This window comes from Prionailurus bengalensis, chromosome B1, assembly GCF_016509475.1.
Source record: "Prionailurus bengalensis isolate Pbe53 chromosome B1, Fcat_Pben_1.1_paternal_pri, whole genome shotgun sequence".
Lineage (NCBI taxonomy): Eukaryota > Metazoa > Chordata > Mammalia > Carnivora > Felidae > Prionailurus > Prionailurus bengalensis.
Window position 1 is genome coordinate 63,448,087 of NC_057344.1, and position 19,097 is coordinate 63,467,183.

The 19,097-nt window shown below is 41.9% G+C and overlaps 1 protein-coding gene across 1 annotated transcript; it reads left to right on the forward strand.

Annotated features, from left to right (window-relative positions):
• Positions 1 to 17,048: 17,048 nt before the first annotated feature.
• On the forward strand, positions 17,049 to 18,461 carry LOC122468865 (putative tripartite motif-containing protein 75). Its single transcript, XM_043555749.1, has one exon. It carries the CDS (start codon positions 17,049 to 17,051, stop codon positions 18,459 to 18,461), a length of 1,413 nt encoding a protein of 470 aa, XP_043411684.1.
• The last annotated feature ends 636 nt before the right edge of the window (positions 18,462 to 19,097 follow it).

Here is a 19,097-nt window from a genome sequence, read left to right on the forward strand (position 1 = left end):
GAGACACAGAATCTGAAGCAGGCTCCAGGCTCTGAGCTGTCAGCAGCACAGAGTCTGATGCGGGACTTGAACTCACAAACTGTGAGATCATGCCCTGAGCTGAAATCAGATGCTTAACTGACTGAGCCACCCAGGTAACCGTAGTGAGACACTGAATCTGAAGCAGGTTCCAGGCTCTGAGCTGCCAGCACAGAGCCCTGTGTGGGGTGCAAACCCACGAAATGTGAGATCATGACCTGAGCCAAAGTCGGATGCTTAAAAAAAAAGAAAAGGAAAGGGAAAGAAAGAAAGAAAGATGGGAATGCAAGCTGGTGCAGCCACTCTGGAAAACAGTATGGAGGCTCCTCAAAAAACTAAAAATAGAACTACCATACGACCCAGCAATTGTACTACTGGGCATTTATCCAGGGGATACAGGATGTGCTGTTTCAAAGGGACACATGCACCCCCATGCTTATAGCAGAACTATCAACAATAACCAAAGTATTGAAAGAGCCAAATGTCCATCGACGTATGAATAGATAAAGAAGATGTGGTGTATATATATACAATGGAGTATTACTCAGCAATCAAAAAGAATGAAATCTTGCCATTTGCAACTACGTGGATGGAACTGGAGGGTATTAGGCTAAGTAAAACTAGTCAGTCAGAGAAAGACAAAAATCATATGACTTCACTCATATGAGGACTTTAAGAGACAAAGCAGATGAACATAAGGGAAGGGAAGCAAACATAACATAAAAATAGGGAGGTGGACAAAACAGAAGAGACTCATAAATATGGAGAACAAACTGAGGGTTACAGGAGGGTTTGTGGGAGGGGGGATGGGCTAAATGTGTAAGGGGCACTAAGGAATCTACCCCTGAAATCATTGTTGCACTATATGCTAACTAATTTGGATGTGAATTTTAAAAAATAAAAAATAAAATAAAATAAAAAAGAATGTGAAAAATTCTTCAGGACAAATGAACCAATATCCTCAATAAATATATAACATTATAAAAGGTGTTGAGAGGCATATTAACCAAAAACAAAGCATGGCTCTTGATTGGATCCTGATTCAAATAACTAAAAAGACATTTTTTTTTATTTTTTTATTTTTATTTTTATTTTTTTTCAACGTTTTTTATTTATTTTTGGGACAGAGAGAGACAGAGCATGAACGGGGGAGGGGCAGAGAGAGAGGGAGACACAGAATCAGAAACAGGCTCCAGGCTCTGAGCCATCAGCCCAGAGCCTGACGTGGGGCTCGAACTCACGGACCGCGAGATCGTGACCTGGCTGAAGTCGGACGCTTAACCGACTGCGCCACCCAGGCGCCCCAGGACATTTTTTTTTTAGAGAAGAAAATAGAACACAGATTAGTAGATGATATGATTATTTGTAATGTTATTTTTCATTATTTGTAACATTATTTGCAATGAAATATTACTAAGTAATGCTTTTTAAAAGTTGTTATCTATTAGAGATTTATATTGGAATATTATAGGTGAAATGATACAATACCTGCTATTTGCTTTGTAATAATCTACAGAAACATTACATAGGTTGGAGGGGGAATAGATAAAATAAGAATGGGAAATTGTTGGTAATTATTTGAGCTGGGTAGTGGGTAGGTAGGGATTCATTGTGTTATTTCAATTTTAAAATATGTTCAAATTTTTTCAAAATAAAAAGTTTTAAAAATTAAAAAAGAAAGAAAGAAAGAAAGAGAGAAAGAAAGAAAGAAAGAAAGAAAGAAAGAAAGAAAGAAAGAAAGAAAAACTGAGTGAAAACAAAAGTAAAATTTGCAGAGCATGTGACCACACTAAAAAGGCTTCTGATTGAAGTAGCAGAAAGGTGAGTTGCTCACAGGTACTGAGTGTATCTATAACAGGTGTGAAAACCTAAACACCCCAGCCTTCTTTTCATACAAATTCAAGAAAAAATATATTGGTTCTCCTGAACAATGTTTTAACCTACAGAAAATAACCTGTTTAAGGTCAATTTGACACTAGAGATTGAAACTGCTCCCCCCAGGCTTATTATCTCAGAAGGCAGAAAAAGTGCAACATTAGGAGAGGTGAGAACAAACTTTCCTTACAATCCCAGCAACTTTACTGTTTTAGCAGCTGTCTTGAGTCTTCAGAGGATTGTTTCTGGCAGACATTATTTAAGTTTATTTATTTATTTTGAGAGAGAAAGAGATAGAGAGTGGGGAGAGGGCAGTGAGAGAAGGAGAGAGAATTCCAAGCAGACTCCACGCTGTCAGCATAGAGCCCAATGAGGGGCTGGAACTCACAAACCATGAGATCATGGCCTGAGTCAAAATCAAGAGTTGGTTGGTTTACCAGCTGAGCCACCCAGGCGCCCCTCATTTTATAATTTGAATAATAGGTCTCATACCTATACTACTGAAACAATTAGAGAAAAATTTAGGGTTTATTTCTATATTGGACCTACTTCAGACCCTCTTACAATCTGTATAGTAACTCATGAATAAAGAACTACCTGACGGGAGCACCTGGGGTTCAGTCCATTAAGCATCCAACTCTCGATTCCCAGTCAGGTCATGATCTCACCGTTCATGGGTTTGATCCTCAACGTCAGGCTCTATGCTGACAGTGTGGAACCTGCTTGGGATTCTCTCTCAAAAATAAGTAAATATTTAAAAAATACATGTTTAAAGAATGACCTGGGGACCTTTGCAGATTGATATTTTCTATTATTCATGCATGCCACTTGGGATATTAATTATATAATTACTAGCTATTGGGATGATATGATTTCAAGAATTATGGTTATTTGGGCTTTGGTTGTGTGTGTTTTTTCCTTTTTAAAAAAGTAATTCTATTTTTTTTTTTTTTAATTTTTTTTTTCAACGTTTATTTATTTTTGGGACAGAGAGAGACAGAGCATGAACGGGGGAGGGGCAGAGAGAGAGGGAGACACAGAACCGGAAACAGGCTCCAGGCTCCGAGCCATCAGCCCAGAGCCTGACGCGGGGCTCGAACTCACTGGCCGCGAGATCGTGACCTGGCTGAAGTCGGACGCTCAACCAACTGCGCCACCCAGGCGCCCCTCATTTTATAATTTGAATAATAGGTCTCATACCTATACTACTGAAACAATTAGAGAAAAATTTAGGGTTTATTTCTATATTGGACCTACTTCAGACCCTCTTACAATCTGTATAGTAACTCATGAATAAAGAACTACCTGACGGGAGCACCTGGGGTTCAGTCCATTAAGCATCCAACTCTCGATTCCCAGTCAGGTCATGATCTCACCGTTCATGGGTTTGATCCTCAACGTCAGGCTCTATGCTGACAGTGTGGAACCTGCTTGGGATTCTCTCTCAAAAATAAGTAAATATTTAAAAAATACATGTTTAAAGAATGACCTGGGGACCTTTGCAGGTTGATATTTTCTATTATTCATGCATGCCACTTGGGATATTAATTATATAATTACTAGCTATTGGGATGATATGATTTCAAGAATTATGGTTATTTGGGCTTTGGTTGTGTGTGTTTTTTCCTTTTTAAAAAAGTAATTCTATATTCACAGGAAATTGCAAAGATAGTGCAATTTGTTTTATTAACACCTGGAAGACAGTCATCTTTCACTGAGAAATAGTGCCTCTCTTTTACTAACTATAATGTATTACTTAGCAGGACTATTTCACGGAAACACAGCAGGAAACAAATGCAAAGTGTTTTTGTAATTCCGAAATAAAATTGTAGTTCTTGAGGCACCTGGCTGGCTCAGTTGGTAGGGCTTGAAACTCTTGATCTTGGAGTTGTGAGTTCGAGGCCCACATTGCAGGTAGAGTTTACTTAATGAAAAAAAAATTTTTTTTTAATTGCAAGTGCAGGTCTTTTTCTTACATTATCTTTTCAAGTTTTCATAAATGCACTCGCAGCATTTATAATTTCCTATGTATTCTCCTTTTCTAGAAATCCGCCAGTTTATTAAATCATTTATAAATTCTATGTTTTAGAAGAAGAAAAGGGCCTTTTACTTTCGGTGTTGTTAGAGATGGAGAAGCCCATTTAATGCCAGGAAGTTTTAGAGCACTTTTGTAGGAACTAGTGTTTGAGAGGGATGGTTAGAGTGGAGGAGTAAGGTGGGAAGGACACAGGGAAGGGAATGTGACCAGTGATGCTATGACATTGGCTAAGATCCTCCAGCAAGAGCCGTGAACACTTGTCCCATGAGTAACCAGAAGTGGGCAACTCAGCATAAACTGTCAGACATTTGAAAGGTCGGTGTAATTTGTCTTTCTTTATACAAGTTATTTACAGAAATCTATTCATTTTGCTTTTGCCTTACATTTTTGAAAGCCATGTTCATGGATAACCTCAAAACACCACATACCTGTGTAATATTACATTATGTTAAACTATCATTTTATTATTTTTTTAAACTACTGTCATTTTAGAAAATATTTACATTTATAAGGTTATATGTGTATTGTTTACAATTCTTGGTAAATAAGGGTTTTATTTTGTGCATCTGTAATTTTCGTCTATAATGTGAGGATGATGCTCAGGAGAATTTTTGAGAACCCCTCTCATTGAGGTAAGAGGACCCCTACATTGATCAGGATAATATGCTGTGCCGTGGATATCTCAACTGCTTTGCAAGACAAAACCTAGTACTTTTTTTTTAATGTTTATTTATTTTTGAGAAAGAGAGACAGAGCGTGAGCTGGGGAGGGGCAGAGAGAGAGGAAGACACAGAATCCAAAGCAGGCTCTAGGCTCTGAGCGGTCAGCACAGAGCCCGATGCAGGTCTCAAACCCATGAACCGGGAGATCATGACCTGAGCCAAAGTCAGAGGCTTAACCGACTGAGCCACCCAGGTGCCCCCAAACCTAGTACTTTTCATGTAAAGTGCAATGTGGGTCAGCAGGGCACTGCTCAGTTACTCCACCCAGCAATCTAACCCCGTCAGGCATGTGATAACTCAGCACTGGGTTGCTGCAACTAGAAAGAGATAATTAAAATGGCACACTGAGGCTTAAAAGCCAACACCAGGAAGTGACACACATTTTCAATTATTCCATTTTCTAAAATTAATTGCAAGGCCCTACTTATCTGCAAGATGGCTGGAAAGAATACATTAGGGTGAGGTGAAAAGCTACCATTTGCCACAATTCTTGAATCACTTAGATATTAGTGAAATTCACATGAATGGTGAGTGCTAGAATTAAAACGCTCCAATTAGAATTTGTAAATAGGTTAACATAGAAATTGATAATAGTTTGGGCTTAATTTGACAGCAGTTATTTAATAACTTCCCCCACATCAGAGATATTTCTTTTAAGTAAAATAAGCATAAAAACACTCTTCATTGGGAGAATTATAAAGCATTATTATTATGAAATCCTGGTTAATCATTAGAAGAATTATTAAGGGGCTCCTGGGTGGCTCAGTAGGTTGAGCGTCCAACTTCGGCTCACGTCATGATCTTGTGGTTCATGAGTTCGAGCCCCTCATCAGGCTGTGTACTGGCAGCTCAGAGTCTGGAGCCTGCTTCAGGTTCTGTGTCTCCCTTTCTCTCTGCCCCTCCCCTGCTCATGCTCTGCTCTGCTTTCTGTCTCAAAATTAAATAACCATTTAAAAAATTGAAAACAAGAAAAAGAAAAATAATTGTTAAGAGTAATGTCCAAACACACGGGAACGAAAGCAAAAAAAGTCCTTTAATTGGGCAAGGCTTATGTGGATGAGGAGCGCAGGAGCTACTTAAGTGACGTTTTGCAGGCCAGGGGTAAGGTTGAGGTAAAGTTAGAAAAAAGCACACAGAGCTGGTTTCTCCTTTGCCTGGTTTTGATAGGCACAAAATCCATTCACCGTGGTTAGTGAAGTAACACAAAAACAGTTACCACAGTATATTTTGAAATGTTTATTTTGAGAGAGAGACTGTGCATGCGCAGGGGAGGGGCAGGGAGAGAGATTGAGAATCCCTAGGATGCCCAACCAACTAAGCCACCCAGACGCCCCCAGTTACCACTGTATATTAACTGTAACTCCATAAAGTTCAATGAATATATATGGACCCAGAAGGCATAATTTTCAGCCACAGAGGGTTACTCTCAAGTCTTGAAACCTAAAGGAATTCGTTCGCTGGGTTTCAGAATTGCCTGGGACCAGTGACCCCTAATAACTTCAGCACAAATGTGTACAGCCACAACCTTGTGTGCTTCTCCGTAGCACATAGTTTCTAACAGTGAAGCTCCTAATTTTAGCTGTTTTTGCAATCTGGATAGGCTGAGGACCTCCCAAATCATCAGGTCCTGGTTCCCTTTTTTCTGCCCTTAGTTTACCTCTTTCCTTTCTGTTTTTCCATAAAGCAGCAAGAAGAAACCAGGTCGCACCTTCAGCACCTTGCTTGGAAATCTCAGCTAAGTATCCAAGTTCATCACTTCCAAGTCCTGCTTTCCGCACAACTTTAAGACACATTCAGCTGTGTTCTCTCCTGCTGTATGACAAGAGTCCACTTCCCTCCAGTTTCAAATAACGTGTTTTCAAATCTTTTTTCTTTCTTTCTTTTTAATGTTTTATTTATTTATTTATTTATTTTTGAGACAGAGAGAGACAGAGAATGAGCAAGCAGGGGAGGAGCAGAGAGAGAGGGAGACACAGAATCCAAAGCAGGCTCCAGGCTCTGAGCTGTCAGCACAGAACCCGAGGCCAGGCTTGAACTCACAGATTGCAAGATCATGACCTGAGCTGAAGTTGGATGCTCAACTGACTGAGCCACCCAGGCGTCCCCCCATTTTTTTTTTTTAGTTTGTTTTTAAGTAATCTCCACAGCCAACATGGAGCTCGAACTCACAAGTCCGAGATCAAGAATCACACGCTCTACCAAGTGAGCCAGCCAAGCGCCCCTCCTCAAATCCTTCCAAACTCTCACTAAAGCACCTCTAAGTTTTATCTTCCCACTAACATTTCCTTATGACTATGTGTATGTATATGTATGTATATACGTATATATATATATATGTGTGTGTATATATGTATATATATGTATTTATATATGTGTGTGTGTGTATATATATATATATATATATTTTTTTTTTTTAGTTACTCTAAAACTAAACTTGTCATAGGTTCCTTGTTGGGTTGATTAATCCCATTGTTTGTAAAATGAATTACCATACAGATTTATACCCCAGGGAAAAACAGAATCCTGATGAAACTGACTTAGACAATTGTTCCACATTGAAATTCCTAGAAGAGGTGATTTGAAGAACTGATAGCTTTGTCTCCTCTTCAAACTTCAACTCAAAGCAAGCTGCCACCAGAGTTTATCACTCAGCACTTTTTCAGTAATTTCATAAGTAGTCTGGCAGCAAAGTCGCTTGAATACTAATGAGTCTTTACTTACTTTTCTTTGCTCACTCTGTTCCTGGCAATGAGATGGCCAGGAATCAACGGTGACTCTACACCAGTTTTTTGCTTGCCAGGACTCACATGAACTTTCCACATTAAAATTCTGTGGACTTAAAGTGGGGGGCAGAAGAGGAGAAGATAAAAGCAGGGGCCCTAAGCAAGGGATGTGAGAAGGCAGTGACACAGTTGCAAACTAATCTCATGGGACTTACTGTTGGATTGATTGCTTGGGGTTAAGGAATTAGAGAATTCAAAGATGCTTCCAGGGATTTCTGCATTTGTCATTAGTCGAATGGAGGGTCCATTACTGAGCCGCGGAGATGGTTTTCCGACGTGCCGGAGGAGGATAGTGGTAAATCAAGTGACATTTTTTCATGTTTGAGGGAAAATACTTCCAAAGACCCTGAGGCAGGACAGAGTGTGAGTGGCTGGAGCCAATGCAGTGGGGGAATTGCTGTTGTTCAGTCCTGTACTTCCAGCTCCTATAGTGGTGCCTGGTTACTAATAGTTGCTCAATAAATACTTGCGGTATTTTTTTAAAGTAAATTTTATGCCTAACGTGGAGCTCAAACTTATGACCCTGAGATAAAGAGTCACATGCTCTACCCACTGAGCCAGCTAGGAACGCCTATTTGTGGTAACTGTTGAGTAATTTGTTAACTATGGAATATACTAATCTTATACACCAAAACCATGGTACATTGCATACCTTGCTAATTGATTTTGTCATTCTGGTGTGGCTTATTAGGCCAACATCCCCTCTTCTTTACTATAAGGGTTAACTCAGCTATCAGCTGTCATTGCAACAAAGAAACAGTGAAATCATCACTTCTCTGTCAGTCACTGCCACCTTCCATCTCCGATGTAGATCTTATTGATGCAAAGGAGAATGTATTTACCATGTGAGAAAAAAAAAATTTGCATTCATGGACCCATATAGAAACAAAATTCTTAGGAGTAATATGTAAACCTCACATGATGCACTGAGGAGGACGTGACATCACATATGTAGTATTCCTGCCTCAAATGCTTAACCTGAAACTAAAGAAGAACTAATCAGACAGTCCTAACTGTCTGGGCCGTTGAGATCATTTGCAAAATAAGTGGCTTGGGTTCTTCAAAAATGTCAACATTATGAAAGATCAGGAGACTGAAGAACACCTCCAGATTAAAGGATAATAGAAAGAGCAACTAAATGCAATTTGTGAACCTATGTTAGGTCCTGGATCAGGAAGAAAAAAAAAATCTATACAAGGCATTATTGGGGCAACTCAGGAAATGTGAATAGACACTAAATACTCAATTATAATGTAACCTATCATATCTCTGCTAAATTTCCTAATATGGTAACTGAATTGTGGTTAGGCGGGAGCACACCCCCATTCTTATGGCATATCTTTTGAAGTATTTAGCCTCTCAAATGGTTGACAAAAGAAAAATAAAGGTCTGTATAAACAGAGTGATAAAGAAATGGGGCAAAATAAAAAGCAGGCCCCTCTAAATGAAGGGTATACTATGCTCATTATACTCCTCACATTTCTGTGGGGGGAAATCATTGAAAATGAAAAATCTTTTAGGAAGAGTGAAAAAAAAATCCGAATCTTTCCTTTAATATGGGAAACGTCCTCTTTCCAAAGACAACTGTAAAGGACAGGTAGGGTATTAGGAATTTATAATATCGGTGCATTGCTAGCTCTTCTCCTAGAAAACAACATGCAACACATCTTATTTCTTCTGGGTTCATGATTAGGTTTCTGTTTAATGACAAGCAACAGCTTGGTTTCCTTATTATCTAAAATTGTTGGTTTTCCACTTCCACTTCCACGTTGGAATATTCTATTGGTGTGCAAAATGGGTCGTTGTTTAGAAAATTGCAGTGAAATAGTTTTTGTGCCAGTTATGCGTGAATGCCATAAGTAAGCATGCATAACATTGTAATACTTTATTTTTTTAACTGGCTTGTTCAGTCAGAAGAGCATGTGACTCTTGATCTCAGAGTCACGAGTTCGAGCCCCACGCTGGATGTAGAGATTACTGAAATAAATAAATAAGCTTAAAGACAAAAGGTACAAACTTCCAGTTATGTGATAAGTAAGTCCTGGGGATGTAATGTATAGTGTGATGACTATAGTTAACAATAGTGTATTGCATATTTGAAAGTTGCTAAATCACTAAATCGTAAAAATTCTCGTCTCACACACACACATTTGTAACTATGTGTACTGACAGATGTTGACTAAAACTTACTATGGTAGGGGCACCTTGGTGGATCAGTGGGTTGAGCATGTGACTCTTGATTTCAGCTCAGGTCATGATCCCAGGGTTATAGGACTGAGCCCTGCATTGGGCTCTGTACGAAGCATGGAGCCTGCTTAAGATTCTGTCTCTCTCTCTGCCCCTCTCCTTGGTTCATGCTCTAATATAAAAAATAAAATAAATAAAATAATAAAATAAAATAAAATAAAATAATATTACTGTGGTAATTAGTTTGCAAATTATGTTGTCCACCTAAAACAAATACAATGTTAAATGTCAATTATATCTCCATAAAAAGAATATAAAAAGGATGCCTTATTTAAATTGTAAAAAAAAGAAAACATGCAATAATATATATAGGGTCATCTCATCCCATTTATATATATATGAAAATAATATATACAATTATTATATTATATATTATAATTAATATATAATCATATAATTAATATATTATGTTATAATTGTTATATATAACAATATAAGAAAATATAATAAATATATTATATATCATTAATATTATATAATATATAACAACATATTATACATAATAAAAGAAAATAATATATATAATTATTATATTATATATTATATATGTTATAATTAATATATAATTATATGATTGATATATATTACAATTATTATTTATAAATATAAGAAAATATAATAAATACAATATATTATTATATTATATATTATATTATATATTATGTATTAATGTATATAATATTAATATATACATACATATATTATATGTGTATATAATATATTATAATATTGCATATGCATACACATATGTGTATACATAATAAATTATGTGTATATATAATTAATATATTATATCGTTATTAATATATATGTATTATATATTATATATTAATATGCGTGTATTATATATGTCATATATAATATCATATTATATATTATACATATAATAATTCTATATATTATATAATGTTATATATTAATTATATAATATATTATATATTTGTACACATATTATAATTAATAGCATAATCATTAATAATATATTACTATATATAATATTATTATTATAAATATATATAATGTGATATTTTATATATATTTTGGAGGGTGAGAAAATATATTTATATATTTAAATGTATAAATTCAAAAGATAGGGGCACCTGGCTGACTCAGTAAGAAAAGCATGGGGTCTTGATATCTGGGTTGTGAGTTTGAGCTCCACGTGAGGTCTAGAGATTACTTTAAAATAAAATCTTTAGGGGCGCCTGGGTGGCGCAGTCGGTTAAGCGTCCGACTTCAGCCAGGTCACGATCTCGCGGTCCATGAGTTCGAGCCCCACGTCGGGCTCTGGGCTGATGGCTCGGAGCCTGGAGCCTGTTTCCGATTCTGTGTCTCCCTCTCTCTCTGCCCCTCCCTCGTTCATGCTCTGTCTCTCTCTGTCCCAAAAATAAATAAACGTTGAAAAAAAAAATTTAAAAAAAATAATAATAAAATAAAATAAAATAAAATCTTTAAAAATATAATAAAATAAATTTTATTATATTTTTAAATTTATTCTTTTTTAAAAAATTGTTTTTATTTTTAAATGTCTTTTTTAATGTTTATTTATTTTTGACAGAGAGAGACACAGAGCATGAGCAGGGGAGGGGCAGAGAGAGAGAGGGGGACACAGAATCCCAAGCAGGCTCCAGGCCCCAAGCTGTCAGCACAGAGCCTGACTCGAACTCACAGACCGCGAGATCATGACCTGAGCGGAAGTCGGAGGCTCAACCGACTGAGCCACCCAGGAGCCCAAAAATATTTCTCTCTCTCTTTTTTTTAAAATGTTTTATTTATTTTTGAGAAAGAGAGAGAGACAGACTGTGAGCGGGGGAGGGGCAGAGAGAGAGGAAGGCACAGAATCCGAAGCAGCCTCCAGGGTCTGAGCCGAAAAAAATTATTTTTAATGTTTATTTACTTTTGAGAGAGAGAAAGAGTGTGAGTTGGGGAGGGGCAGAGAGAGAGAGGGCGACACAGAATCCCAAGGAGGCTCCAGGCTCTGAGCTGTCAGCACAGAGCCTGAGGCAGGGTTTGAACTCACAAACTGGGAGTTCTTGACCTGAGCCAAAGACAGGCTCTTAGCTGACCCAGTCACCCAGGTGCGCCTTTTTAAATTTATTCTTGAGAGAGAGCAGACATGCATGTGTGTGCATGGGGGAGGGGAAGAGAGCGAGGGAAACAGATTCCCAAGCAGGATCCAAACAGTCTCCGAGCTTTCAGCACAGAGCCTTAGGTGGGGCTCTAACTCACAAACCGTGAGATCATGACCTGAGCTGAAATCACGAATAAGATGCTTAACCGACTGAGCCCCCCAAGTGCCCCCTGTTATTATTTTTTAAGGTTTTATTTTTAAGCAATCTCTACACCGCATAGGGCTGGAACCCACAACCCTGAGATCAAGCGTCGCATGCGCCACTGACTGAGCTAGCCAGACACCCCTAAGCCTGTTACTTGTTTTTACAGTACAAAACGTATAATATATTGGACTTTATTACCGAGAAATCCGCTGTGTTTGGTTGTCTATGATATACCAGTACTTACCAATAACAGCGTTTCATTGGAAGTGACTGATTTAATCATTTTCCCTCGTTTAACAGCAGAATATTATCTAACCACAAGCAGTGAATTCCTGCTGATTTATAATGTACAGAATACTGTGTTCGTGTGAATAAAACTATGTATTTTCCCTACAAAATCATTTTACAAGCACTTCCTATTAATTTCCCATACTAACCCTTGGAACACTGACATGAGAGACCCATTAAAATTGTAATGCCTGTGTGGGGTAGTGATGGAGTGAGTGCTAAGACCTTCAGAGAGGGCCCAGGTCTCTGGAGGCAAGAGACAGGGGCAGGGTGTAGGCTGTAATGGAACGTCAGCCTCACGCTCCTTGGGGAGGAAGTGCGCCAGGGGGTTGCACCCAAAGGCCTCTTCATCGCCCACGTGTGGGGATCAGGATACAGGGTGGCTGTGCTTTTGGGTTCTGAGTAGGACTTGCCTGGGCTGTAACCCCTCTCCATCTCTTAAACTCTCAGGTCCTCAGTTTCCCCATCTCTAAACTGGGGGCCAGAACTGCTGTGAGGGTTGTGTGAGATGAAGAAGCATGGTTAGCCTGAGCGGAGGCACATGCCATTTAATTTGCATCCCAGGCCGCGCCTCTTCGAGCACCAAGAATTCCCAGAGCGGGTCCTTTCCCTGCCTCCGCCTCACGATCACCATGGGGGACCTCAATCGCTGTGTGGAGAAAGCCCCTAAGACTCCATCTACATTAGGTGAGGGCCTGTCACCCACCACGCAGCAGAGACCCATGACCTTCAGGACGTACTCCCCCGGGAACCTGTGACTGACGTGGTGGGTAGAGGTGCTGGCCTCGGAACTCGGCGTGCGGCCCGCAAAAGGAGAGTTTGGTTGTTGACTTCAACAACCTGAGGAATTACAGACAGAGGGACTGATGGGCCTGGCTTTCTCACCGGGGGCTCCAGCTAATGAAAAAGGAGGTTTTGGCACCACGAGCTTCCGGGGCACAGGCTCAGCCCCTGAGGGTTCTCAGGAGCTGCAGACCTGAGACCTGCTGCCTGCAGAAAGCTCCACAACCCCTCGTCCTGCACAGCGCTTCACACTGTGAAGGGGCCAACCCTTGGTCCTGGGGACCTGGCAAGGGAACGAACAGTCCTCATTTAAAGTTTCAGATTTCAGTTTCCTCATCAGCAAAAATGGGATTCAATGGCACTGAGAGGATCAAGGGAGGATTTCAAAGGTACAAATGAGATTACGCATATTAACACAGTGCCGGCCCATCCGGTCTGACCCAATCACAGGAGATCCCTTCCCCACCAAGCAGCTTTTTTGAATACCGTCATCCCCAGCCTGGCTCTGCCCCGCCCCCCGTGGGGGAGGAGCCACCAGCCTTTGGTGGGCCGGGTCCTAGTAGCTCCACCCTCCTCGTGGGGTATATATACAGAGGTAACACTCGGATGGCTCATTGGCTTCAGGCGTCCCTCAAGGAGACGTCTCTCGACAAGCCTTTACAAACCCTTTACAGACCCGTCCAGAGTCGTCTGCTCCAGGTAAGCGGGGAGTTGAGCCGATATGGGGGCATGGGGACAGGGCTGGAGAGTAGTAAGAGCTGGAGTCCCCTGACCTCCTCTGTGCAGGGCCAGAAATCACACTTTGCAAGGGAACCTAATCTCTTGTTTGGCTTCTCTTAAAACACATCTCGTTTCTTAGGGTTTCCAGTTTTTCATTGAGCCTCATCCTACATCCCCTAAATGCTTGCTAACAATACAGATACTCACTTCCTGTCCTGTCCTATCCCATCCTAGAGGTCAAAAAACAGAGACTAATATCTGTGTGTACAAAGTTCCCAGAGGTGCTGGTCTGAAGTCGCGTGTGGAATCCCTTCCAGGATCTCAGTAAGGGGTGGTTTGTGTGTAGGTGGGGAATGGAGGGATGAGAGCTATGGGGCCAGGATCCCTGGTATTCAGGTCTTGTATAAACTTGATCTTCCTCAATCTAACCATTTGCTTGCTTACAAATGCTCAGAGAGTATAATCACTCTTGGGTGCCCGTTTGGAGGTTCTAGCAGGGGAGCGCAGCTACTGGTATACCCTTGACTGGAGAATGGTCCTCCTCTATTGGGGAAGGTCATCCTCTTAGACTGAGAGGGCAGCTTCAGGAGGGACACTCATGGAGTGGTGAAGGAGGAAGGGGACCCCCACCTAGCCAGCCCGATCAGCCAAATCAACCCCGGTGATCAATGGGGTGATGGATGTTGCAGCCAGATCACCCTCATATCCAGAGTATAAGTACTCTTCCACTTCAAAGTCATTCAGTTTTTAAGGGAGACCCGGAAGCCTGGCCAATTTTAGTCATTCAACAGCTTTAACCAAGGACTGAGGAGATACTTGGAGATACAGTCGTGGTGGGGATAACATGGAGGTTATGGTTCTGTGGGGAATGCAGATCTCCAGAATCTGTTTAAATTTACAAGTCACATAGTTAAAGGGTAAATTCATGATGCTGTCTTTACTGTTCTGTGACATTGTCTTAGGAGAGATGACCCATGAACAAGTCAGGAAGGTTGGATCACAAGAGGAAGTGACCAATGAATGGAGAGCTGGTGGCAGCACAGCTGACAACTAAGGGATCTGTGTGTGCAAAGGTGCTGGGGCCACAAGGAATTCAACCTGCTAGAAAAGGGAGGGCAGGTGACAGCTACAGGAAGTTTGGTGCTAGGAGAAGCTGGAGCTGAGGGAGGAATGTGGCCCTCCAGGTGGGAGCAGCAGCCCTGTGGGAGAAGGTCTTGATTAGATCCGTGTGCGTGAAGACCAGATGGGTGGAGGGTCTAGTGGGTGCTGATGGACTCAGCAGTTAGACATGAGTGTGGACATATCCAGAAGGATGAGGTGTAACTTTGGTGTAGACGGTTAGTGGTGACAACAGAAAGCATGTTCTTTGATGATAGGGTCCTGAGTATGGAAAGATCAGAGTATTATTAATTACCATTGGGCACCTTTTTTTTTTTAATGTTTATTTATTTTGAGAGAGAGACAGAGAGTGTGAGCAGGGACAGAGAGACATAGAATCCAAAGCAAGCTCCAGGCTCTGAGCTGTGAGCACAGAGCCCAATGTGGGACTCAAACTCATGAACTGTGAGATCAGGACCTGAGCCAAAGTCAGATGCTCAACCAACTGCACCACCCAGGTGTCCCTGCAAAAGTTTTCTAAAGTGGTTTTACCAACTTACAGGCTCATAATTTGTGTATGAATGTTTTTATAATAGCACATATCACCAAGACTGTGTATCTTAACACTTTGAAATTCATTTTGGGGTCCCTGGCGATCAAGCAAAGATTGTCTTAAACCTATCAGCACTGGAGGTGATTAAATCAATGGACATTTTAAGGGGGTATGCCATTAATGACTGTTTTAGTATATAACACTTCACTGATACCAATTTAAAGTTTAGAGTATTTGCCAGGACACATCCTCTATGGGGAGCCCTTAACTCCACATTTCCCCCACAATCCTGAGTTGGCTTCAGCCTGTTAGCCTGCATTTCAATTTATTTATTTATTTGCTTACTTTTTTATTTTGACAGAGAGATAGAGAGAGTAGGGGAGGGGCAGAGAGAGAAGGAGACACAGTCTGAAGCATAACCTGTATTCCAGAATCAGTAACTGCTTCTAAGGGAAAAATCCATGCCCTCTTCTGGGGATCTTGTTCCTACCAATCATCACTAGTTGGTAGTTCATCAGTGACTTTGGAGGGTCGTTGTGTATACATGTGTGTGTTTCTTACTATTTTCTCACATTGATTTCCTGATCTCCAATTTCATTCTGTGCATTTTGTCAAAATCACAGCTTTCTGACTTGGCAGGGTCCTCAGAGTAAATCTAATCCAGTCCAAACCACTTATGTACACAGTTTGTTGTATCCTGCAACTGAGAAGCTTAAGTGAAAAGTAAGTTTTGACATACTATGAGCTCAGTGGTGTGGTTTAAGAAACATCTGTGGTTTAAGCCAAAATATACCAGGTTCCTTTATTGTATCTTTGATGATATTGAAATGATTGAAATTGGGATATTTATCCTTATTTACTTGATTCTCTTAGAGATGAGCATGTTATATACTTCCTCCAGATCCCCCAGATAATAAGGGGAAATCCCACCCTGGGTGGAGGCTCAATTTTCAAAGCTTTTAACTTTCTGCAGTCCCATGCAGCCCCTCTGTGGTTGATGTGGGTGTAGGTGGAATCCTGGGGGTGGAGAGAAGAATTAATGGCTGCCTCAAATGTGGCAGTGGGCAAGGCCACCAAACAAATGGTAATTTTTGTTACATGAAACAATGTTTTCTCATCTCTAGGGACGAATCGGCACTTTTTTTTTTCAATATATGAAATTTATTGTCAAATTGGTTTCCATACAACACCCAGTGCTCGTCCCAACAGGTGCCCTCCTCAATACCCATCACCCACCCTCTCCTCCCTCCCACCCCCCATCAACCCTCAGTTTGTTCTCAGTTTTTAAGAGTCTCTTATGCTTTGGCTCTCTCCCACGAATCGGCACTTTAAAGTTGTGTCTGCCTTCTGCCCAAGAGAATTGCTGACCTTGGCTTCACATCCCCTGGGCTGCCGAGGACAGCTGGCTGCCCAGCTCATCTGTGATCACCTGCAGGTGGTGAACAGAGCTCCTCTGGGCATCTACAACCGCACCTGAGGCCAGTGGCCTCCTGGGACAGCAAGGCTGCCCTCCTTTGACAAAAGGACATCCAGGACAGGAAAGGACAGTAAAATCTGAGGGTGTGCCTGCCTCTCACGGGAGGACTCCTGCAGGGCACCACCTCCAGAAGAGCCACGTCGGTCCAGAAAGACGTTTATCTCGGCCCAATGGCAGCGTCGTCAGCCCTGGCAGGACTCCAGGCACAAGCCAACTGCCCCATCTGTCTGGACTACCTGAGAGACCCCGTCACCACCGAATGTGGGCACAACTTCTGTCGCTGCTGCATCCGGCAATCCTGGGCTGATCTCAGCGACAGCTTCCCTTGCCCCGTCTGCCGCCACCCAGGCCGAGAGAGGCACTTGAGGAGCAACGCCCAGCTGGGAAGGGTGATCGACGTCACCAAGCTCCTCCACATCAGCAGGAGCAAGAGGGAGAGGCAGGATGAGAGGCATCTGTGTGAGAAGCACAACCGGGTCCTGACCCTCTTCTGTGAGGAGGACCTACAGGTGTTGTGTCCCGCGTGCGTGCGGCCCCCTGACCACCGGGGCCACCGGGTGAGGCCCGCGGAGGAGGCCGCCTCCCAGCACAGGCAAAGGCTCGGCAGTTACGTGGAGCCCCTGAAGAGGCAGCTGGCAGTCGTGCGGCAGCTGGTAGCCACCCAAGACAGGAGACTCTTAGAGCTGGGAGAGCAGGTGCAATGCCAGAGACAGAAGTTAGCCTCTGAGTTTGAGCACCTGAACCGGTGTGTAGACCGGCAGCAAGAGGCAGTTCTGTCGAGGCTGGCCGAAGAGGAGAAGGACATTCAGCAGAAACTCTGTGCAAACATAACGGCGTTTTCAGACCACGTTTCCACCCTCCGAGGTCTCCTGAAGGAGGTGGCCGAGAGGAGTGTGATGTCAGAGGTGAAACTGCTGACGGACCTGGGGGGTGTCTGTGGCCGGTGTGAGCACCAGGAGCCCCCAGCTCTCTACTCTTTCCAGTTAAGGAGAGAAGGCTGCAGTCTCCCCCCGCAGTACTTGGCTCTGCAGAAGATCATACAGAGGTTCCGACGAGAAGTTACCCTGGATCCTGAAACAGCACATCCTCATCTGCTTGTGTCTGAGGATAGGACGTCTGTGACATTCGTGAGGGAAAGGCCAAGCGTCCCTCAGCATCCAAAGAGACTTCTGATGGATCCCGTCGTCCTGGGTTCCGAGGGCTTCGACGGGGGCCGACACTACTGGGAGGTGCAGCTGGGTGACAAGAGCGAGTGGGCCGTGGGGGTCTGTGAGGACCCCCTCTCCTGGAAGGGACGGCGGCCCCTGTCAGGACAGAACAGACGCTGGACCGTTCAGCTGCAGGATGGTGCCTATGTGGCACAAGGGGCTGTTCCTGTCACTCTTGTGTTGAAGGAACAGCCCAGAGGGGTGGGCGTTTATCTGGACTGTGAGTTGGGGGAGATTTCCTTTTACAGTTTGAACGACAGGTCTCACATCCATTCGTTCACCGATGCGTTTTCTGAAGTACTAAAGCCTTACTTCTGTGTGGGGCGGGACCCTAAACCTCTTACCATCTGTGCGGTAAGGGATCTTGAAGGATGAATTGAGAGTGGGCTTCATTCTCTTTCTGTAATTTATGGACAGTACTTCGAATATTGGACAAGTATTAGTAAATCTGGTACCAAGGTTTTTTTTTTTTTTTTAAATACTTTTATGACTTCAACACGTTTTTTAATTTTGTTTTCTCTCTCTCTCTCTTTTTTTTTTCCACTTTGTTTCAATAGCAACAGAGATGTGGGAACTAACAGAGATGTGGAGATTAACTGTTTCTGGAATTCTAAGATCAGAGTGTATACATTGTAATTTTACAGCTCCAATAGATTTTTTGTATATGTATATTTACATATATTCCAAATTTTGTATACATTTATTATGTGGTGCTATACACAAGTACCTTTTATTTTATTTTTTTTTTTAATTTTTTTTTTAATTTTTTTTTTTTTTCAACGTTTATTTTATTTTTGGGACAGAGAGGGACAGAGCATGAATGGGGGAGGGGCAGAGAGAGAGGGAGACACAGAATCAGAAACAGGCTCCAGGCTCCGAGCCATCAGCCCAGAGCCCGATGCGGGGCTTGAACTCACGGACCGCGAGATCATGACCTGGCTGAAGTCGGACACTTAACCGACTGCGCCACCCAGGCGCCCCCACAAGTACCTTTTATATTCCAGGCAGGAG